We start from the raw sequence: 24,380 nt of genomic DNA, 5'->3' as shown, positions 1-24,380 counted from the left end.
TAAAGCAAAAAAAAAAAAAAAAGTTTCCTGATTTTTAGTAGTGTACATTCTAACGGAAGTCTTTTTTGTTTTGTATATACAAATTAGTGCTATATAAAAGTGTGTTTGAAAGCCACTATTATTAGTGGCTTTAGCTATATACAAAAGTACAGATAATAGATAAGACAAAATAGATATTTTAAACACAAAAATGAAAACTAGGTCTCATAGGACTCAATAAGAATAGGATATAATTATGACTGGAATATGCAAACACTTTATTCAAAAGGAAAAAAATATATAGTCCATAAAAATGTACAAACAAGGGATAAAAAAATTAATGGAAACCATTTGAATAAGGATCAATGAGAAGTGGGAAACAATTGATATTGTAGGTGAATATAGACTACAAACTAGCCTTAAGGAAGAAAAAAGTCTTCAAGTGGAAGCTTGACTCCATCATTTGTAAAGAAAATTTCTGAACACATAAAACATTAAACTAGATGATCTAAAGTCCTTTTCAATTCTGAGCTTCTATGATTCTATACTAATCAATAATATTATTAATTAGAAATTAATTCTAATTATGATCCTACATGAAGTAGTAATATTGTTTAGATCAAGCTCATTTTCTGAAAGGTCTTATTCATCTATACTACAACTTTATTTAATACACTAGAACCAAATTCATCTATAGTAGACTAAACTGGTTGTATCCCTGAAGCAAGTCTAAGGAGGATGCAGGTAGTGTAATTATAACTTACCTACACAGACTAAAATTACTGGGATCATTATTTTATCTAGTATATTTCCCAGAGATTCTGGCAAGAAGGTAGGCTGACAACCAAAGTCTGAGATGTTCCACACAGGAAATCCCTTTAAGGTTACTGGATTGTGGCAAATTACAGATGAAGCATCTTCTCTAACAAGGAAGCATTGAGAAGCTCTGGGGAAAAAATAGCAAATTTACCATAATCATACAAAGGCAAATTTAATATAATCACACAAAATCAAAATTAAGGCATGTATGTCTAGTCTACTATTGGTTAAAAGTTGAACCTACAACCTCAATGACAGAAAAACTAAAGCTTACAATTCTCTTATGGAATACATATAAGGATACATAATCTAAATGTTACTCAATCCTTTTCCAAATTCCAATCACTATTGAAATATACCAAGGAGAGGAAGCAGACATTCACCTAGAAGATGACTCTTTTTAAACCTTAATTAATGAAGCATCAACTCAAATAGTGAAACATGGATGAAACTCTTCTATTTGTTCAAAGAAGCAAGGCCCCACTTCTTTTCTATGTTCTTTTATTTTTAAAAGATCTTTATTGTTTTTTATTCCAAAGACCATTCCTAATCGTTAAAACTTTTTCTCATTATAAATTATAAAATAGTTTTACTCTTTAAACACAATAATCTCTCTACCTGGGAATATGTACTAAGAATATTATCAAACTACTTCAAAGACCACGATTTCACTGAACACACCCTATGCTAACCAAGATTACAATCCTTCTACAATGTAAATAATCTGAGAGATTTTTTAGTTTTTTTTTGAAATATTTTGTTCCTACATCAATTATCTTTACCAATACATACCTTCCCTTTTCCCTTCCCAGAGAGTCATCTTTCTCATCAAATAATTAAAAAGGGAGGGAAAACAGTTCAAACAAAACTTAATAAAAAACCAATATGATATGTAGTGCTTCCCAGTGAGAGTCCTTGACTTTAGACAAGAATGGGTACCTTATATCTTCTTGCGGCCAAGCTTGATCATTATAATTTCAGAGCATTCATTTTTGTTATTTTTCTTTCATTTACGTTGTTATAGTCATTATGTATCCCATTTTCCTTGTTCTACTTACTGTATTTTGCATCATTTCAACTAAGTCCCCCATGCTTCTCTGCATTAATAATATAAATCATATTATAATATACAGTAACATTTCATTGCATTCATGTTTTATCCATTTTCCAAGTGATAAGCATCTACTTTGTTTCTAGTTCTTTACTAGTACCAAGCACCACTGTCAATGTTTCTGCATAAATGCAATGAGTTTTGCCATCTGTGCCAATTTGCTGCATGTGAGGTGAAATCTCAAAACTATATTATGATTTATATTTATTTTATTAGTAGCAAATTGGAGCATTCTTGCACATAGTTGTCAATAGTCTACAATATTTTGAGAAATGTTTGTTCTTATTTGACCATTTATGCTTTGGAGAATGTTTTAAATATCTTTATTGTCTAAATATCTTGGAGAAATTTTAAAAATTCTTGTTAATGTCATATAAAATTACCTTATTTACTTTTGCAAATATCTCTATTCCTTGTCTGGTTAAAAATGACACCCTCTTACCAAAACTATAAAAAGTACCTAATCTCATTTTCCTCTTTGATCTTTTAATACTCAAGTCCATTTTTAGTTTACTTTGATAATTTTTAAAGGCTTTGAATTAAATATAATTCCTACCAAACTGCTTTCCAGTTTTCCCTGTAGTTTTGGTCAAATAAAGGCTTTCTAATTTTTCCAAAGAACTCTTGCCAAATAAAGAATTCTTTCATAGGTAATTTATATTTTGGGTTTTATAGAACACTGGATTAACAAATTCAAAATTCTTTATATTAACCTACTGGTTTTTTTTTAACCAGTACCAAATAGGAGTGTGGTGATGGTTCTTATAAACTACTCCATGTGCTTTGATAGGTTGATTTCTAAAAACTTTATGCATTTTCTAGTTATATAGAATGAGATTTGCCTTTGAATTATTCTTTCCTGGCCAAAATATGGCCAAATAGAATGCTATTGATTTTTGTAGTTCATTTTATAACACAGTATTTTGCTAAGGCTTTTTTAATTTTCTCAGTTAGTTTCTAAGCTGATTTTTATTTTCTAAACACATTATCATGACAACAGCAAATAAGAATAGTTATGTTTCCTTTTTGCATATGACTGTGTGCCTTTAATTTCTTTATCTTATTGCTAGCATTTCTAGAATTATATCAAATATCATGGAACTATGTCAAATCTTTGCTTTACTACCACGTTAACTGAAAAACATCTTTGAAAGTAGCTAGTGTCCCAAAAGACTTTCCAAATTTAGTCAGAATGGTTCTTCAATAGCAGATACCATCTCTTCCTGGCCCAAAATAAATATCCCTCTGGCTTGATTGGTCCACCTACTGGTTTGTGTTCTATCAGTATGGTTTTCAAGAACCCATCTATGCACTACATCTACACACTATACTACATTACATCTATACACTACAATGGACACTGAAATAAAAACTCTAATGAATATAATAAGGAAATAGAGTAGTGGACACCTAGAAAAGAAAGTAGTGATCAAGGCTTCAACAATAAGAAGTCATGCAAATCTCACCCCTAAAGAAGAGATGTGAAAAATTCCTTCTCTTCTTTGCAGATCAAGGGGAATAAAAGAAGAAGAAAGGTGTGGAAAAGATTGTAGAACATGAATATAATGTCAAATTCAATCAATATTTTAGTTTTTGTTGAGGCTTTTTTTTCATAAGAAATGGTTTGTAAGGTAACAAAGATACTTTCACAAATTATGTAAAAAAATTAGAAATTTATTTTTAAAAACAGATATAAACTAGTACAGAGAATATTTCTATATAAACTATGTTTAATCAAATTATTAAACTTTTTTAAAAGCTGGAAGTAGTCATTATTAAAGTGACTACAGAAATATATATACATAAACACTTATTTGGTGGTAAATCTGAAAATTATGTAAAAAAGGTATAAAAATTTTATTTACAATGAAAAGTCTTACCAGACTAATCTTTTTAATAAGGCTAATAAATTGATAGACGTGGAACATACAAGCTACAAAAAATTTTAATCAACTATTATTATAAAATTTTAAATAAATAAATAAATAAATTTAAATAAAGTGTTTAAGTATCAGATGTTATTCTTGTGGAAAAGCTAGAAAAAGAGCAAAATGGTAATGCAATTTGATGGATTTGCATCTGATTGAACAGCCTGATTTCAAAAGAATCACTCTATGAAGGATTCCATGTCATATCTCTACTGCAGTCCACTGAAGTGCTCTAGAGATCTTTGCCACACATTTTTTTTATGAGTGACTTAAATGTATAGATGCTCACAAAATCTGCAGAAAACACAAATCTGGGTCAGTTAACACACTAGATGACAGCCAGGATCTAAAAAGATGTCCAAAAGCTAAGCTAGAATATTATGCTGAAGCTGTCAAGATGAAATGTACTTAGCAAAGTTGCAAAGTCTTATATTTGAGTTCAAAAAATTTAAGTTCAAGAGGAAGAAACATAATTAGGTAGTAACCTGAGATATGAGTTCTGGTGGAAAACAATGTGATTCAATAAAAGTGATTACCCCCTTCCCCCCCAAAAAATGCTAATGTGACCTTGGATTGCATTATATAAAGCATGGCTTATAGGAAAAAGAGAATGATGGACTGTTGGATTCTACCTTGATGAAATCACAACTGCACTATTGTGTTCAATTCTGGGTACCACATTTTAGAAAGGACATTAATAAGCTGAATATTATCTACAGAGCAACCAGAATATTAACCCTCAAGTTCCTGCCAAAGATTTGTTCAAAGAATGGAAGGTTTTTATCCAGAAGACTGACATGAGGAGGTCAGAAATCTGAATGTTTGAAGGATTATCATGCAAGACTGGACATGTCTGCTGGCCTCAGAGGACCAAAATTGCAAACAAACAAATCTAGATTTCATATCAGGAAAATTTTCATAAGAATTATAACCATCTAAAATAAAAGTAAAAAAAATTTTTAAAGTAAAATAAAAGTAAAAAAAGTTATCTTGAGAAAGCATCTCTCGATGGAATTCTTCAAGTGAGTTTGTATTTTGAATTCACAAGTATGAATTCCTTTTTAACTCTCGCTAGTATTATATGGCCACTAAAATCCCTTCCAATTCTGAAATTTGTGATTTTGAAATATAAATAAGCTGTTCCTTTGATCTAAAAATATAAATCTCAAAGCTAAAATTGAGGTTAGAAACCATCTAGTACCTCCTTTTAGAGATGAAGAAATTGAGACCCAGAAAGCTTAAAATACATGCAAAATGTTTGTCACTGGTTGCTAGTTGCAAAAAGCCTAAGATTTCTTTCCAACTAATTAATTTTACTTAACAGTAGAGACATTTTAACTGATACTTCTGAATTTTCAACTCTTAATCTGAATGTAATTGGTACTTGGATGGACCAAAAAAAAAAAAAAAGTTGAAATGTAATAAATACAAAGGACAAATCTCTCTAGGACCAGACCTTCCCATAAATTCACTTTGTTAATTGTATTTTCCTATCCAAGTGACATTTAGACTACTTATTTTTCATGGTCAAGGCTAGAACTCTATTCTTTTGACAACTAATAATGCTGAATCAAATATTATCAGCTATCAAATGAAATATGTATTCTTTACAAGGGAGACAATTTAACCTTCATCAAAACTGGTGTAAAAGTAGCAATGCTAATAACATTTTGCATACCAAGAGATCACAGAAAAGAACACATTCATTTTTCTTTCTTTCCTCCCCTCATCACAAAAACACTTAAATATGATTTAAACCACAATTTCAAGTTATTATGTAACACATTAAGCTTTTTTACATATCAGTGTCTTATGATTTCAATATTAAATTCAAACCAACATTCAAGTCCTATTATATGGAAGATATGCTGTAGTCACATCTTAGAAGATTTAGGTAATTCAAATCCTAATAAGTACATAAAAAACCCAAATATGTATATAAACTTTTTTTTAAATCAAAGCCAGTAAGAAAATTTAGCTTCATATGAAGAACCTAAGAAATGCTTCATCCTCAAGTGTATTCTAAATGATTTGATTAATGCATATCAATTCAGAAACACTTTTATAAAGGTAAATTATTAGGTAATTTTTTTCATTAAGGTAAATTATTAGGTAATAATTAAGGTAAAATATTAAGGTAAATATACCTTAAATGGAATTGTCACTAGTCACTACTAATAGTATAGATCCTTCTCAAAGTTACCTTGAAGAAAGGCTCCAAAATCTTGAAGTTCACATGAACAATCCCATGGGTTATGACCCAGTTTTATAGATGGGGACCTGAAGCCACTGAAGAGATCTCTTTTCAAGACAAAAATTGTTTCCAGATAGATCTAAAAACTTCAACTTTGATAAATTCCTTAGACTTTCCACTGCCATCATATGGATTCTGTTATTTGCCAAATTAAGAGTGGTTAGGTTGGAGAAATAGGATAACATATATGGTCCTACCTCCTTGATGCTGTTGAGTGATACTGTTAAATTTTCCAAGTTGCCCTGGATTGGAAAACCAGGAAGCTAATACAGTTGTCAGATTATTGTAATATAAACTGAGTTTGCTGAGATTCTGAAAAGCAGAAAAGGCTCCAGGTTCAATCCTTATAATCCCACTATTGGCTATGGCTAGACTAGTGACAGAGCTTAAATTGGGACTTTTGAACACAGTTGAATTGATCACTGTGACTTTCGTTAAAACAAAAAGAATGAAGTCAGACTTTCTGGAAAATCTGTAAAGCAAAAACAAAGCAACAAAGTGTTAATATGGATTTTTCTGGGGCTAAATGTGGATCTAAAACAATCATTCAAACGTCAGTGAAAACTTTCACAAACTTACTGGTGAAGTTAAACATGATATTTAAAAAAACATTTCTATGAAAGTCCTTTACTGTCTCAGTGGTATTCTGAATTACAATGTATATTCTTTCAAATATTAAGCAACTGGCATCAACGAAGTTTGTTGTTTCTGTTGGATGCTGATTTTTAATCACTGATGGCCTGCTGACTTTCTGACTTTAAAGTCAAATGGAAGGAGGAAAAATCTCTAAAACTTAATGTTTCTAATTAATTACTTTGCTTCTGAGTGATCTAGGTTTTACTGTACTTATGCTACTTGAAAATCAAAGCATGAAGAAGGAAAATAATTTGAGTAAGTCTCTTCCTTAAAATGCAAATATTAATACTAAAAAAAAATTGTGATAAAAATGCTAAGAGAATCGGGGTACCTGGTTTATGGTTTCTGGCTATCACAAATTATAGCTCTAACTGTAGACTAACTACAGCATAAATTATAGACAAACCATTTCACATTTCCCCTTTCTAAAATGAAACTGGACTAGATGACTTCTAAGGTGACTTTCAAATCCAACAATTTTGTGTGATTCTATGGTCACAATCTTTTATTTTCTCCCACAGTTAACATGCTATTCTATTTATTTCCCAAGGAAAGAATCACAGAATAAAAAGAATTTAAGAGTTGGAAGAGACCTCAATAGCCAATTTAATTAGTACAACTCATAGATGAAGCATTCTTTGCCATTAGCATAAGCCATCAGCCAAGGAGGCTGAACCCATTACCCCTAAGGTAGCTATTCTGAACAGCTTGAAGTGTTAAGAGGTTTTTTTCTGACACCAAACCTAATTGTACCTCTTTTGTTACTTCTATCACTACTGGCTTTACCCTTGGGGACCAAAAAAATAAATCTAATCCCTCAGAATCCATTACACATAAATAATTACAAGTATCATATGATACTATTTAAGGATTTTTATATGCTAGGAATTGAGGGGTAATAACTTGGTAAACTTAAAAAGATAATTTTTATGAAAAAAATTTCAACTTTGATAAATTCCTTAGACTTTCCACTGCAAATCATGTGAATTCTGTTAACTACCAAATTAAGAGTGGTTAGGTTGGAGAAACTGGGTAACATATATGATCAAACAATCAAATCAAATTGGGTTAGGGAATGAAGATATTCAAGCTTACCACTAGGAATCGAAGAACAAAAAAACTTTGTTTCTTGCACACATTGGAACCAAGAAAGCTTCATTAGTCCACCGATTAAGAGAAGTTCATATATTACTAGTAAAATAAAAAAATCCCCCCCCAAAAACAAAAACTATCAAGTCTGATGACAAATCATTCTCATGAAAAAAATCCTTCTAATATCATGCCCAGGTTTAATTAGAATATAGATATTCTAACATGCCACATACTGCTATTTGTAAACATTTATGAACAAAACATTCATCAATTCAGTTTGGAAGATCTTGGGCAGATCATCTAAAAGTTTATTCTGTGGTCATCTGGGCAGCATAACTATGTCACTGATACTTTTCACCCATGAAAAGCTCTTTCAAATAAAATTAAACATTATCAAAATGTTACTCATCCTTCAAGACAATGTGAATTAACTTTCCCATTGTTAAAAAGGAAGCAGAGCTTAGACAATACTGCAAAAATGAAATCTGTATGAAAATGTTGCCTATGATGAGATGACAACATAAAGAATCATTTCTAACCAAAGAACAAGTCAGAACCTGTTAAATGGGTTTTTTCCAACCTGGATGCCCTTGTTGTAGTAACAGTGCAGTGGCCTAAAAATGCAATCAACTATGTGATAGCTTATAATTTGCATAAACTAATATTGTTCCCTAGTAAAGGGTCAGAGACAACAATATTTGAATAGGTCAGCTTGTTCAACTAATAAAAGCTATCAAAACTTTCATTCCTCTCAAAGAATGGGATGGATAAGTCTTCTTGGTCTCAAAATAAAAAGAGTTTGGTTCTGTAGGTCAAAAATCATAGAATATTATCCCCAAGATTATCTATTCTAGTTCCCTCTTATTGCACAAATGAAGCGAAGCAAATTGCCTAAGTCACCAGTTTGACAGTAGCAAAACTGGGTCTAAAAACACTATTTCCTAGTTCATACCTCAATGTTCTTTCAACTTTGTGCCATTTTAAGTTTTCTTAGTACACTAACCTCCAGCCCTGCGTATTACAATAGAATGCTGGGGTAAGAGTCAGATGATCTGGATTTGAATCCTAATTTGAAAATTAATTATCTATATAACCTTACCATCACTGAACCTCTCTGGTTCTATTTTCTCATGTGTACAATGAAAAAGTTAGAAATATATAATCTCTATGGTTCCTTCCAACTTTATTATCTAATATACACCTTATTACCTAATTACCAAATCTAACATTTGGTGTTACTACAAAATTGCTATTTGTAAAAATTAGAATATGCTGTTAAATTGAACTACAACTGAAAACTAACTTACTTTTCATGATTACAAAATAAACCTGAAACTACAACTGTTCGGTTTTTTTTCCCCCCCTTCTTACTAGTACCTACTAAAGTACATACATCATAATTCTATCACAAGCACCACCCCACTCTCCCATTTCACAGTCTTTAGATGCAGGATACCATGTCATTTTCCCAAATAGTTTCAGAAACTTGCCTTTCACTTTCCCATCACCATTATAATCACATCTACCCTAGAGTAGGGCAATAACATTTTAAGTCATTCCACTTCAAATCTATTCTATGTAATACAACCAATCTGAGGAATATCTAGGTGTGATTGTAACATTCAAAATCTTATGTCACACCATTACCTAATAAATTAAGTCTAAATTTCTAAGCCCCTCTACAATCTAGCACCCACCCAATTTTCCACTATCTCCTTTCACATACCACGCAGCCTAACTAGACTGCTCTTTCCTGATATTTGCCTATATTTTTGTCATTTCTATGTCTTTGATCATGTATTTACCTAAGCTCAAGTCGTTTCCACCACCTCACCCCCCCCATCTATTCTGTTGAAATTCTTCCCATCTTTCAAGACCAGAACAAATGTCACTCGAACTTCTCAAAACAGTTCCTGATGCCAAAAAAAAAAAAAAAACTTTCAACTCTCAAAGCACTTTGCAATTTTATATACTTCTGTTTAATTGTGTATCAGAGATAAATATGTGCTTGCAATATAGATTGAGCTGTATATATCTTACCTTTTTTCATGAGGTTACACATTTGAAACAATGTCTAATTTATCTCTTTTTCTCTTTGACCATCCAACACAATGCTTTTACATGGGAAGAGCTCAAAAAAGTTTGGATTCTTGAATTCTGAATGAGAAACTTATCCTAAACAAATTACCACAATAATATCTTATAAAGTATCTTATGAAATGTGGAATATATGAGATATATTTCATTTTAAAAGATAAGATAGCTGATATATTTAACCACATAAATAACAGAAGAGATAGAGACACCACTGTTAAGGTCTTTAGTTGATCTAAAAAAAAATAAACAAAATGAAAAAGTGAAATCAAATAGCTTTAAAGATGTACATTCCTATTTTTTCAAAATTTACAAGCAACATTTCTATTTATTTTCCCTTGAAGTCCTTATGAAGAAAATTGTTGTGCAATTTTATGAAATCCCAAGGTACAAAATAAAGGTAAAGGACAAGAGATTTTATATTAGATTCTTACTTTTACTTAAACTAAGGGGAAGTATTTTTTCATATTGCTCCAAATAATGACAATTTCCAGAAAAAGCTTAACTGATCTAAAAAGAACCTTTAGATTATTTAAAGATTTCCAATGTAGGCTAGATGTATTTGCCTTGAGACAAAGAAAAAAATATTTATAAGAGTCAGCTTCCAAAGTATTTATCAGTGTAATGTCTTACACACATACAGAATAAAAGAACAGGTGTGCTATGATAAACTCAAGAAAAGCTAGATAAACAATTAAAAATAATTCAACATTTGTAATGCATTAAGAGTTTTCACATAATAGCCCCACCTAGTCCTCTTAGAATAGATAGCACCTAAATCAGAATTTAAAATTTTTGAGCCAGGAGGACCCCTCACAAAATATCTGCACAATATATTGAAGCCACATGATATACCCATGAAGGCAATCTTAAGAAATAGCATAACTGACTTATTATAGTTATTTTCAAAGTGACTGAAAAGGAACAGGTTTCCTACTATGTAATAAGGAATATACTTAGGAAAATAACACAACTTATAAATTATATGCTAAAACAATTTTGGAGAATAAATGGGGCATTACTACCATTTTGTAAGCTGAATGTTAACTTTATGGCTGCTGACACTACAAGGGATTCAAATCTCACATAAAAAAATGAAATACATATTCCAATTTTCTAATAAAATTAATCCTATTTTCATGTATATTAAAAGTAAATGCCAGCTAAAAGGTTTAGAAATTTGAAAGTCAGGTTATAGCCAAATACTATTAAAAGTTAGAAAGTGAAATATAAATTATAAAAGATCGGAAATTATAAAGGTCATAATTAATGTTATATTATAGATAAATGGAGGAAAGGTTAATAAAAAAAATGTAAAAGACTAAAAGAAAGCAATGCCTCCAGTATTTGTGACAGGATTTCTTCAATGAGTCTTTTAAAATAATCAAATTTCATTTACTGAAAACAAGTTTATGCTTTCTGATACAATATGTCCAGTTGCTATGTATTTGTCTGATGCATTTATGCCAAGTTGTTATATATTTGAACCATAACTAGCAGCTAAAAAAGAAATAAGCACTGCTCCAACAAATGCACTCCAGTACCCAATAGTAGCCTTTCATTAAATGTGACTATGGAATACAGTACATCTTTAAAGCATGAAGGTTTATGAGTTCTCACCAAAATGAATCTTAATCTCACACACAAATGAAATTAAAATAAAGCAAATTATTTAATCATTTTTATTATATTTTAGTGCTTTCTTAAAATAAATATGATAATATATCAAACATACAGTGAGAAATAAAGCAGAAGAACAAAAAGCATGGTAACAGAAAAATTCACTCATAACTTTAATACTTAGCACTTTAGAAATCATAAAGTCTTTAGTTATTTATTTACAGTACAAGAAACTGGCTATCCCTAAACACAATATATACAACAATGCAACAAACTACAATCTTTTTCTTCAAGGGGCTGAGAAGACTGCAATAAAATCTGCAGTTCTAGTGTTTTATTTTGTACCGTATTTTCTCCTTTATACAACTTACCTTTGTCTTTAGGTTTATGTAATAATTATACTTGTGTATTTTAGAAGTTTTTTCTTTCTACTGTTCTATAGTGCCCTCTTCAGTACAAGACAGATATATACATATATCCAAGTAACACTTCCAAGTAAACATGTGCAAACCTAACAAATGCCTTCAGGCAATAGTGTCAAATCAAGATGCCATAGCAACCAGTTAAGGATTAAATAGGCTTCAACTACAAAGCTCTAGATGTACATATGAAAACACAAGTGCTGGAGGGAACTGTAAGTGCATAAAGAAGGAAATCAAAATACAAGTTTACTCCCCAAATGATTTGATCTGCTGGAAAAACACTAAAAGATATTTAGGGTCATAACTAAAGATTTAATAATATTTCAACATGAAAAGAATCCAAAGCCGTTTCATTTAACCAGACTTTTGAAACAACAGCAACTTTCTGCTTTAAAATTTTTAAATAAGACAAAACAAAATTATTTTATCACTCTAAATTAATATTAGTAAAAAAAATTGCGCATACTCTATTCAGAGTATGCTGCTCTTTCAGAATAAAGACAGAACAAAGCAAATATCATTACATGTCATTACAATAAAAACAGTAAAAGGACTTTAGATCTTAAGTGCACCATCTTAAATGAGGAACGTGCTTAGAGTAAAAATATTCTACTTTTGCCAAAACATGTTAATAAACAAATCATTTGAACACTACCCAAACCCTCATCCATAATAATGGTTTTCATTCACCTTGTCTACTAAGCAAGTACTAATTTATAGCACCTATGGTTTTTTTGTGTTCTCATGATTGTGATCTGGAAATAGTCATCTCCAAATCTATAAATGTTATTTTAGACAGATTTTGCAATCTTTCAAGGGCTTTTTGTTAACTAATATTGTCAGTAATTTTTTTTTGAGCCACATAAATTGGAAGTTTTTTTGTCCATAAATCTGAAAACCGGGATAAAATGTTGGCAGTAGATACAATCATACATCATACAATTCCTCAAAAGAAAAATAAAGTCCTCAAATAAGAATTTTTTTTCTGTACACATTCAGAAGTTCATGACCCAAAATCAATTCTCAGTTCTTCCACTGTATAGCAGAAGAGGGGAAGGCAAGAAAAGCAAATTAAATCACTTCCAATTTGTACCAATAGAGAACTTCAAGTAAAAGGAAATTCACTGGTTAAAGATCTTGCTACATGCACAGTCCCTCATTTGAAAGCTTCAGTAGTTAGCATTAAATATAACAGCAGATTTGAGTCATTAAAAAAAACACTGGCATTGTTCCTTCATTCTTTTTAACGAGAGAGAGAGAGAGAGAGAGAGAGAGAGTGTGAGTGTGTGTGGTGTGTTTTGAGGGGGAAGAAGACTGATTGTTTTTAGAAGCCTCTTTAAAAAGTTTTATGGTTTTGCACATTTCGTACCCAAATTGAAGAAAAGTAGTAAATATTCTTCTTTCAGCACAATCCCCTCAGATATTTGTCCCCCAAATCAATGTCATTTACGAGTCTGAGTCTTCTTTGGCACTGTTGGCCGCTTGGGTTGCCACAAATGGTTATGAATGGTAAGAGCATCCACACTGACAGACATGGTTTTGGCTGGAATCAAATTAAACTGTTTTCTGTCTGAGCTATATTTATAAAGCTTGTCAATCATTTTCTTAGTGATGCTCTTTGGCCCAGTGCCTGTTAACTTGTAGATTTCTTCAGTATCGGGGTAGTAGCAATAAAGTGCCCTAAACTGGCATCCAGCATCACGAAACAGTATAATGTAGTGGTTGGCATCACACTTCTCCAATTCCTAAATTGGAAGGAAGCAGCAAAAATAACAACTTACAACAGGATTTATTAGCAAATATAGAAAGAAACAGAATTAGCTAGGTTCACAAAGGAGTTAAAGTACAAGAGATGAAAAAAGGTTATGTATAAGCAAATCATTATTTTTAAGTGACAATGGAACAAGATTAAATAGTTTAAAAATGCATGCCAATTATTTATGAATCTTATTTGATAAAAAATTAATTACTAGGGTTGCTGAGATTTCAAACCTATAATTTACAGTACTTTCACAATCTGGGAATTTACAAAGCTTAAGTTAAACAATATCCACCATCTTGAAGAGAGGCACAGAAAAAATAAATCTAGTGATCAACTGTGATGGACTTGGCTCTTCTCAACAAAGGCAGTGATTCAAGGCAATTCCAAGAGACTTGAAAAAGAAAATGCCATCCTTACCCAGAGAGAGCGCTATGGAGACTGAATGTGGATCAAAGCTTAATATTTTTTTTGGTCTGTTTTTCTTTTCTTTCTTACGGTTTGACTTCAAGAACATGACAAATATGGCAATACATTTAAAAGAACTATGCATATTTAACCTATATCAGATTGCTTGTTGTCTTGGGGAGGTGAGAGGTAAGGAAAGGACAAAGAAAAATTTATAACACAAAAGTCTTACAAAAACTAACATTTAAAACTATCTTTATATGTATTTGAAAAAATAAAATACTATTGAAAATTTTAAAAGAAAAATTAATCTAGGAATTATGCAGTAACATAGTTACTATCAAGGAGAGAAATCAAAGGAGAGAAAGAAATCTCATCATTTGCAATGTAACTTTCTCCAAGTAAACACAGTGCTAAGACAGACCAAGTTTAAATCATAAAGACATTCAAATAGGTTAATCATACTTTACCAAGACTTACTTCCATCACAAAAGGAATGACTATTTAAATTTTTTAATTTTTAATTAAAAATTAAATTAATTATTAATTAATTAAAAATCTGTTTTTAATTTTTATCACAGCAAATTATTATATAAAAACAAAAGTATTTGTCTTTTCATGATGAATTTTTAAATTGAATTAGAAGACAACCAGAAATTTCTTTTAATAAAGTTTAAGTCTCCTGAAAAACATGTGCCAAGTATTTAGAAACTGAATACTAAAAGCATGAAGATATGAAACAACCATCGATTTCCATGCTTTTCCCCCTTATTAGTACCTTTCCTCATTGAGAACGCTTGTCCAAAAACGGACATGAGTCTTTCCTGAAGAGCCAATTTCTTGCCCCAAATTTTTATCATCTTCAATGGCAATACCATTTCCCTTAGCTCAAAATTTAGAACTCATTTTTCACAAATTCTCTGACAAGTCTTTCTTCCAAATTCTGAATGCTAATGACTTCATTCAAGTCCTAATTACTGCTCCTGCTATATTATTGAAAAAGGCTCTTCTCTCCTCCCTTCCCTGCCTAGAGAAATTTATCTTTTGCTAAAATAAAATTTTTATCATGTCCTTTACTTATTCTGCCACTGTGACCAAGAAATTCATGTAATCACTCTAAATTTTCTAAATTTAGTCACTTTAAATTTTCTCATCTAAAAAATGCAGGATAGAAAATCCTTAAGATCTCTTCCATCTCTAGTCCAGATTCCTTTTGGCATTCAAACTCCTCCATTATCATCCCCAGCTTACCAATATAACCTTTACTTCCCACTACTCTCCAGCCTGTATACTCTGGCTTCAATCCAATTCTCTTCACTATCCCTTAAATATCCCAGCTTTATAGTTTTGCTCGTTTTCCCCAATTACACCTTTGTTTGTCTAATCAGTGGTTCTCAAAGCATAGTCTAGAGAATTCTGGGGATCTCTGAAACCCTTTTAGAGGGTCTACAAATTCAAAAATAGTTTTTATTTCCAATATAGTAAATGTCTATAAATATAATCCAGATAAACAAAAACTCTTTGGAGAGATCCTCAATAATTTTTAATAGGATAAAGATACTGAAAACAAAAGTTTGAGAACCACTGGTCTAAATCGTTCAAGTTCTAACTCAAATTCTATCTTTTCCATTAAGTCTTTCAGATCATTTATGACCCACACTTATCTCTTTACTTTGGACACAATTTATCACTTACTATGTATTACTTTATATTACTCTTTTTCATTTAAGTTTTATCTCCTCAACAAGTTACTACTATGTTAATAGTACTGTCAAAGGTTATGGAGAACTAACTGTGTGGTGGAATCCTTGAGTGTAGTTATTTTCACAACTTTGTTGAGGAGATAAAACTTAAATGAAAAAAAGAATGCTTTGCTTAATTGAGCTTAATTGCAAAAAAAAATTCCATTTTTTTATGTTCTTTATTTAAAAGGTTGGTATGTAACATAAAATAATGGACAGAGTGCTAAATTTGGGGTCATATAAATATGGATTCAAAACCTGCCTCTAACACTAGCTACATATGATTGTCAGCAAGTCACACTTCAACACTACTTTTTAGCTGTAAAACAGGCTTGATATGCCTCATAGTAATTAATTACACTTCAAAGTATTGTTGTGAGTTCTAAATGTAATGTATATAAAGCACTTAAAGTAAAAAGATCTATATAAATATCAGTTATTTTTAGAAATTTGGGAGAACTCTCATTGAAAAAAGATAAGCACTTTCTATTCATTCCCTTAACTATATGAAACTCAATAATGATGCTACAAATACTTGCCTCTAGTATTGAATTTTTGTGTGGTTCATTTACTTTTCCAGCCAGACAGCAATGGGATATAGCATTATGAATAATTGGTTTATTTGACTTGCTACTAGGCTCCTTAAAGAGCTTGGGACCTAGAAAAATATAACAAAACAAAAAATACATAAAAACAAATACTGCAAGATAAGTCAACAAGAGAAAAAATTTAAAACTATAGTTCTTAGAATTAAACTTTGGGTAGAGTTGAGATAGTTATTATTTCATTTGGGAACCAAGTATAAAACAAGAACAGCAGCTATTAAAAATAAGTTTTTAAAATTAAGTCATAAATGTTTTTAAAGCAGTAACAACAGTCAATTATATAATAGATCCGGAAACAAAATACGCTCATGAAATAAAACAAAAAAAAAATGGTCATAAAACAGATGTGATAAAAAAAATATGCTATTAACACATAATTATTTATAACAATTAACAATTAAATAGTAAGTCACAAAAATATTTTTGAATCAAGTAGATGAAAGTCAAGTACAAAAATTGTAGCACAAGCTCACATCTTTATTATCTGTATAAGGAAAGAGAATAGGGGATGAAAAAGGTATTAGAAAGAGAACAGGGTTTAGGAAACTCATTTTAAAAACTTTATCTGGTTAAAGAACAATTTTATATATATACCATCATATCATTTTCAATCAATGAGTCTGAAATGACAAATTTAATTTACTTGAAATTGCTATCAGCAGTCCAAAATAAATTAAAACTTTAATGAAATTTATTTTAAAAATATTCTGAGCTTTTACCTGTATATTCTGCCACAGATGCAATTGAAGATGCTGTAGAAGCATTTTCCCAATCTCTTTCTGTATTCCTGCTAGGATTTCTGCTTAATATTGGCAAAGATTCCAGGGATTCAACTCTGAAAAATGAAGAAGAAAAAGAGATGAAAAATTTCAAGAAAAATTTCACATTCCTTTTAGTCTTTGTTACTTTTCACATCAATTCATTCATTAAGATGTTACAGGCTTCATTATTTAAATTAAAAATCTCTTTTAATTATTTTTCTTATTAATCACATATGAGTTACTGAACATAACTCAAAGACATAGTATCATAGCACTCAGTAAGTATTTACTATGTTAATTGTACTGTCAGATCAGGAGATAAGGAGAACTATATGACAGAATCCTTGAGTTCAATGTATTCTCAATCTTGTTGAGATAAAACTTAAATGAAAAAGAGTAATATAAACTAGTATATAGTAAGTGATAAATTGTCATAGAGGTAGTCTGAATTCCTTCTTACCGTTGGGAAGGCGTGCCACCAGAATGAACACTTTCAGGTTCTGTTGTTGCTGCTGATGCCAAAGACAGGCTGGAGCCAGACTGGGCACTACTTAAATTATCAGCTATTTAATTAGGGAGGAAAAAAAAAGAATAAAACAGTTTTAAAATTATACGAAAATATCTGTAACTTTACAAGATCTGTGAATAAATACTGTATAGGTGTAATCATCTGCATATATCTACCCACAATTATAAATTACACAGCAAAATCTGCTTACGGGTTGAAGAACATTTGGTTCCTGAATCACTATATGACTCTTCCCGATGAACAGATTTTGGCCGTGGTTTTTTCGGTTTTGATTTTGGTTTACCAAGTCCTTGTTCTTCTAAAATCTGCTGTTGTTTTCTCCTCAAATATTCCTGTTTAATAAGTTCTCGTCGAGCTTTTTCCTCTTCTTTTCTTATCCGGTCCTCTTCAGCTTTCCGTCTAGAATTTAAAAAGTCAATTTCCAAAAATAATTATTTGCTAGAGATGAGTAAGAAAACCCACATGAATCTTACCAAAGTCCTTAAAAGACTTCTAGAAAAAATTCACAATTTCCTTAAGTCTGACTACAAAGCTTTATTTCACACAACATAAAAGTTTCTCATAGTGAAATTTAATAAAAACAAGAATTTATTGAGGGCCTACTATGTGACTTAATAAATAACTGTTATTGTTTTTGTTTCTTCCTACTTCCTTCCATTCCACCTCAGAAGGGATAAACTAGCAAACAATCTCTTTTTAGTAGCTAACTTGTTTTTCTGACACCAAAACATCAGAAATAATAGAGCTAAGAAAACAAAAGATTTTCCTCTCCCAAAAATTACCATGCCATAACTTTAGTTCTGTTATTTTATATTATGGTACAATGCTTCACACACATCTATCTTGTCACTAAAGACCAAAAGTAAATATGCCTCACCGAGCTTCATCTCTTTTCAATTCAACTTCAGCTTCCAACTGCTGCTTCCGTACACGAGCTTCTTCAGCTTTCCGCTGCTGTTTTAAAAGGAAAGCAGCTCGTTTCTTGGCTAATTCATCTTCAGCTTTTTGTTCATCCTGCAAAGTTTAACTTAATATTAGATATAACATTTGAAATAAAACATTTAAATAAGAAAAGTCATATTTAAACTCATCAGGGAAAAAAAAGAAAATGACTTGGACATGCATCTAGAAAAATGTACTGATTAATCCAAAAACTCTGTTCATCTTCAAAGAGAAGGAAAAAAATACATTGATAGTAGACATGAAAACGATGGGGTTTAAAAGGCTGTCATTCACTATACATGATTCAGAAGCTGAGTTTTTAAATTCAAGTGAGTCACTGAAATTGGTTAAGTTTCAATAATAAGATATCATCAAAATTTTCTGAGTTATACTTTCCAAGGTAACCTGATGATTTAACCCAGAAGCAAATTACAGCCCAAAATTGTATTTATTCAATAATGATGTAACATTATTCTAACATGCTTTATTTATGTTTTTCTTTTAACAAAACTAAGAATTAAGTTTACATTATCTCAATCATTTTCAAAACATCATGTAAATGGAGATTTTACAAATATAAGGAGAAATTCCCTACTCTCTCACCAACTTCTATTTTTTTTTCATTTTCAAAAATATAAAAATATGAGAATAATTGGATTTAAAAATATTTCCATAGCCACCTATATTCTTCAAATACAAGCACCCTATTAGTACAGACTTCTCTGAAGAACAACAAAGAAAATTCATGGTTAAACATTAAATGATAAAAAGATTATTCATCACCAATATGCAAAAATATTATCATGTGCCTACCTTAAAGAAAAAGCCTACACCAGGCTTTTGATCACATTCACTAATTAAATCTAAAGAGCTATCATGGATTTCCATTTCTCCTTCTTCATCTGGTGCTTTCAGGTCTGAGAGGTCTACTTCAATGAGACTACCCTTACTCCTTAGTGGTTCTTCTACAGGAACATTTTCTTTTCCTGAGACATCTGAAGAAGTTAGCCCTGTTTCTTTTACACTATTATTCAAAACTTCTTTGTTCATTTGTTCGGAAATAATGTTCGCATCTTTGGAAGCAGACAAAACAAATGTCCTCTGGTTACTCTCATCATGAAGCCTGTAACTATCAAAGAAAAACTTTTCTTGAGAATCATTTCCATGATTTGTGGCACTTTCCAAATATGTTTCTGTGGGTGTTCTGGGATGATTATTAGGAGGAAAAGGTCTTAAGTGAGGCACAGTTTCTACACTTGGTGTTGGAGTTTTAATACGTGAAGAATTTTGCTGTTTATCTTTAGCAACTTTCAGCTCAGCTGGTCGTGCTGAGCGAGGACTACGTCCTTGACCAAGACGAGGGGGCTTACGATGACTATTCATTCCAGTTGGAGAGAGGGGCTCAACAAAATGAATTGATGGCTTTACCTTCTGGTCCTGGGAATTATTTCTAGTACTTGGTGTTGGTACTGTAGGAGATTTCATAAGAAGTTGTTCTTGCTGTTGAGAAATCTTTAAAATAGCTTGTTGAAGTGTACTAATGGTTTCATTTAGCTTTTCAATGGAAACATCACATTCATTTATATCTACAACTTCCCCAACATTATCTTCTAAAAGAGCAGCAGAAAGCATCTTATTTTTCTCTAATTCATGTAGAGCAGCAGTGTCTTTTGTTTTATGCTGAACAAAAGCTACATTTTCCTGAATTTTTACTTTTGACATTTCTTGAGAATCACTAAGGAGATCTTCTTTATCTTCTTCTTTTACAAGAAAATCTTGAGTTTTAGAAATTCCATCATCCAACTCTTCTCCATTGTGGTGAGAATATTCTTTTGAAAAGTGTTCTGGTTTAAGTGGTTGTGGAACAATGTCAGTCTTTCCCTTTTTAACTACATGAAGGAAGGCTGCTTTGCCTAACTTGAGTCGCTGCCTTGCAGACAATGCCTCCATTTTTTTCTTTTGTGCTTCTATTGCTCTGCGTTTTTCCTCTAACTGCATATGCAGCTGAACCAGTTCAGAAGCCAACAAATTAGCATGATCTTTGTTTTGCCTGTTAGGACTCTGCTCTCTCTTTTGCTTCCAAGTAGTTAGTGGTGCTGGACAGCTCTCTGATGCATCAGGTGTGGTTTTCTGGGAACTACTTGTACTAGACTTTGCCTCATAGCTATTAAGTCTCTGGAGTTTTCGTTCTGCAAAACTAGTCATCCTAACACTTCCACTAGCCATAGATACACTGCTAGCTTGAGAGATGGTGCTTAAGCATGGACTTGAACGTCCACTTGCATCATCTTTATCTTCATGCTCCTTCACCTTCATGTCTTCTTGTAATTTTGCAGATTCTTCTTCACCAACATATTTAGTAATGACTAAAGGGGGGCCCTCTCCAATTAAATCTTGCTCAGCTTCCTCTAGATCTAGGATATCTGAATCAGAATCCTGCCTAATTATAGTCCATGTTGTTTCTAGACCATGTGAATCTGCAATTTTTGCACTACTATCATTTATTCTACCTTCTATATCTTCATCAGCCTTAGAAACATGAAGAAAAAAGCCTTCAGCAGATTTTTCCTGAGATAATTGATCTAAACCACCACTAGCCAGTGACATGCATGTTTCTAATGAAACTTCTGTTGATAGAAGCCCCAATCCTACTGAATCAGTAGTAGCAGTATCTATAGCTGTAGGAAATTCTGAACTAGGAATTGGAGTAAAAGTCCTATTCAAATCATGATCAACATGATTGGTATTAACTTTCTTCCGTCCCAACAGCTGATGTCCTTCACTAAGTCTTTTAGACAAAAAACTCCTTTGCTTCCCTTCTCCACATTCATCTTCTTTATTAATAATCTGTTTTTCTTTTGCTGGTTTAAGTACTGCAGGCATTAAGGGCTCTAAGAAAAAACTATCAGATTTACTTTCTAGAGATTCCACTTGTCTTTTAGGAGATCGAGAACTTGCCATTAAACTTGAGGCCCTGGAAGATGTACTTTGTAATTCTAAATCACCACAGCTTGGAATTTCATCTGCTCTAATTATTGCAACAAGTTCTTCATCTTCATCTTCAATATCAACATTACTTAGCAAGCTTTTTCCATTAGTTTTAATAGATGTGGTATGAGGTTGATTTTGGGGGGTAAGGTTAACAATATTGGATGCTAAACTATCTTTGCTAATTGATCGAGCCAAGCTAATACTATCACCAGAACCAGGATCCACATCACTACTTGTAGCATGATGAAGAGCAAATGGTGTTGGCTGAGATAGAGGCCTAAAATAAGAAAGGAAAAAAAATCAAATTTTAATATGCTTTGGTGTACAGATAACAATTTAGAAAATCAAATGACTAAAATATTCATTTTGAATACAGGATATTTTAGGCTTTCCATAAAGTGAAAGTAGTCTACAGATATAACTCAAGTTAATTCAAGTCAAAGTGGAATTTTTAAAGCCTTCTCAAAAGAGAAACTATGTACATTTTTTTTTAAGTTTATATGATAAAATATTTACCTGGGCCTTTTTTCTGGCCATGCAATGACAGCACTACGTGGCTGTCCATCAACTCGAGTTAATGAATTAGAACGATGACGTTGATCTACAATTTGGGAAAAAGGTACAATGTTAAACAGTTTCATAATTTGAAATGTCTGAAATGAAATTATCAATTCTTCATAACATGGCAACATAAATCTAATTCAACAGAGCAAGAAAAATGACCTGTAACAACATAATATGCTTTACCTTTTTTTAAATCACAGAAAGAAAAGACATATAGAATGGGCTTCAAATACTGCAGTAATTTGTGATACATTTACATTCTCAGAAATTTCAAACTCAAGATAAGCTGAAAGACTGCCTAGTCCAGCCTTTATTTTAATAGGTAAAGAAACCAAGACAAAAAAGTTAAAATATTAAAACAATTAATTTGTTTGTCCAAAGCCATGGAGGAATCTAGTGGCAGAACCAAGACAAGAGATTCCAAAAATAATGACTCCAGTTTTTCCATTATATCATACTTCCTCCCATGAAAGTTTTAATTAGTCCTTAAAATTATTAAGCAATATGTACACCCAGAAATCCTTTATTTAGCACAGCATATAAATATTAATCTTTAAGAGATCATACTTTATGAAAACTGCCCAAATACTACCATGTCAGATATTTGCTATTTACATCTTTAAGAGTTGCTAATCTTATACCAAAGTAATAAACATCTATAAAAATCAATAATGATTGTAAACAATTTGTACTTCCTAAAAATATATCAACAAAAAGTGAGTCCAATTTAATCATAATGGAGAACATCAAAGCAAAACTATACATGAGAAGAAAAAGATGAAAAAACAAAGTTTACCCTGGTTGTCCTCCCCCTGTATTGTTTTCTGCTGTTTCTGTCTCAATGGCAATAAAGGATGAGATGGGCTAAACGCAGGACTCCCTTTCCCACTAAATGGGAAAAAAAGAGAGAATAATCACTACTGTTTGCTTTTATTTTAAAATTAAAAGAGCAGATGAAGAAAATGATGGCAAGAAATATCAATTCTTGTGTTTGTCACTAAGTGGAAAACAAATATGAGTAAGGCATGGACCCCTATTCTCAAGTGGTTTTCAGTCTAATCAAGTTTAAAAAAATAACTCAAATATAGTTCAAATAACTCAAAATAGTTCAAAAGAACTTCAAACAATAAAAAGACAAAAATTTTCAAAATAAATGATATTCATTTTAAAAAGTAGTCTTAAAATTTAATGATGGTTAAGCATCTTTAAGTATGTTAAAAATTAAGGTATTTTCTCTACCACTCTACTTCCCAATAAAAATTAAAACTATTTTAAAACTTAATACATTCATCCTCTTCCCTACAAACATATAGCCTGCAGAGGACTAACCATTAATCTAGAGGTAATTCCTACTATGTACCAACTTCCAAACTTTGTTTTAAATTTCAAGTATTAATTGGAGATATTTTATATATCCAATCTTAATTATTTAAAGAGATTTCTTTAAGTAGAATTGACTAAAATTTAAATTATATTTGCCCAAATTTTTCATTCCCTCCAAAAGTGATTTTTTATAATAATATCAATTTTTAACATTTTAATAATACATGATGAACTAAAGCATAAAGTTCTACATGATAATTATAGCAGTTTTGTATCTATACACATAAGGTATATTAATCTGTTGCAAATAATTCTTTCCACTTTTTAAAAACAAAGATATAGAAAAATAAGGGAGAAAAGTGTTCTAAGAATTGGTTTTAAGAATATCTGAAAACATTGCCCAAATCCTTCATTTCTTTCTCCTGGCCTTCCAGAATTAATCTGTGCTGTCTGAATGAATGGGAATCACTAATTCTATTGCTTTTGATGAGTTGGAGATTCACTAGGCCTATCTGACCTATTACTGCCTACGGGTCTTCTCCTTCCTTTACCATTTGCTGTCTACATTCAACAAACACTTATTAAGAACTTTTCACTTACCAGATACTGTGCTAAGATTAAGACCAGAGAGGATTGCCTACAACACCCTTCCCACACTGTCATTTGATTTAATGATATAATTTAAAGATCAATTGAGCCTTATCATTTACCATGCTATAGCTCCCTCAGGACATATTGGCATTTTCATTTACCTTGCTGCTAAACACTTTCTTTTATATAGTATGTCTACAAATTTATGAG

At 31.4% G+C, this 24,380-nt stretch overlaps 1 protein-coding gene and 1 long non-coding RNA gene across 5 annotated transcripts in view; both read right to left on the bottom strand.

The window, feature by feature from the left end:
* Positions 1-8,365, bottom strand: part of LOC127550996 (uncharacterized) — a 29,234-nt gene extending 20,869 nt beyond the window's left edge. Inside the window, exons 1-2 of one of the 2 annotated variants that reach the window (XR_007950993.1) lie at positions 6,041-8,365; positions 744-925 (exon numbers count right to left, since the gene is read on the bottom strand). This is a non-coding gene — a long non-coding RNA (uncharacterized LOC127550996). Of the gene's footprint in view, positions 1-743; positions 3,569-6,040 lie in introns of those variants that run through there. The other variant, XR_007950992.1, reaches the window with a different exon arrangement.
* Positions 8,366-11,581: 3,216 nt separating this feature from the next.
* The window catches only part of CAMSAP1 (calmodulin regulated spectrin associated protein 1), a 65,937-nt gene continuing 53,138 nt past the window's right edge, over positions 11,582-24,380 (bottom strand). For all 3 annotated transcript variants that reach the window (XM_051980353.1, XM_051980351.1, XM_051980352.1), the window contains exons 11-19: positions 23,053-23,144; positions 22,209-22,293; positions 19,515-21,969; positions 18,637-18,773; positions 17,950-18,158; positions 17,691-17,793; positions 17,189-17,304; positions 16,404-16,522; positions 11,582-13,700 (exon numbers count right to left, since the gene is read on the bottom strand). In XM_051980353.1, the coding sequence (XP_051836313.1) occupies positions 13,398-13,700; positions 16,404-16,522; positions 17,189-17,304; positions 17,691-17,793; positions 17,950-18,158; positions 18,637-18,773; positions 19,515-21,969; positions 22,209-22,293; positions 23,053-23,144 (3,619 nt within the window). In that variant the 3' untranslated portion in view covers positions 11,582-13,397. The remainder of the gene's footprint in view (positions 13,701-16,403; positions 16,523-17,188; positions 17,305-17,690; positions 17,794-17,949; positions 18,159-18,636; positions 18,774-19,514; positions 21,970-22,208; positions 22,294-23,052; positions 23,145-24,380) is intronic.

Source organism: Antechinus flavipes, chromosome 2, assembly GCF_016432865.1.
Source record: "Antechinus flavipes isolate AdamAnt ecotype Samford, QLD, Australia chromosome 2, AdamAnt_v2, whole genome shotgun sequence".
Taxonomy (NCBI): domain Eukaryota; kingdom Metazoa; phylum Chordata; class Mammalia; order Dasyuromorphia; family Dasyuridae; genus Antechinus; species Antechinus flavipes.
Note: the sequence above shows the minus strand (reverse complement) of the source record. Positions and strands in the feature narration are given on the sequence as shown.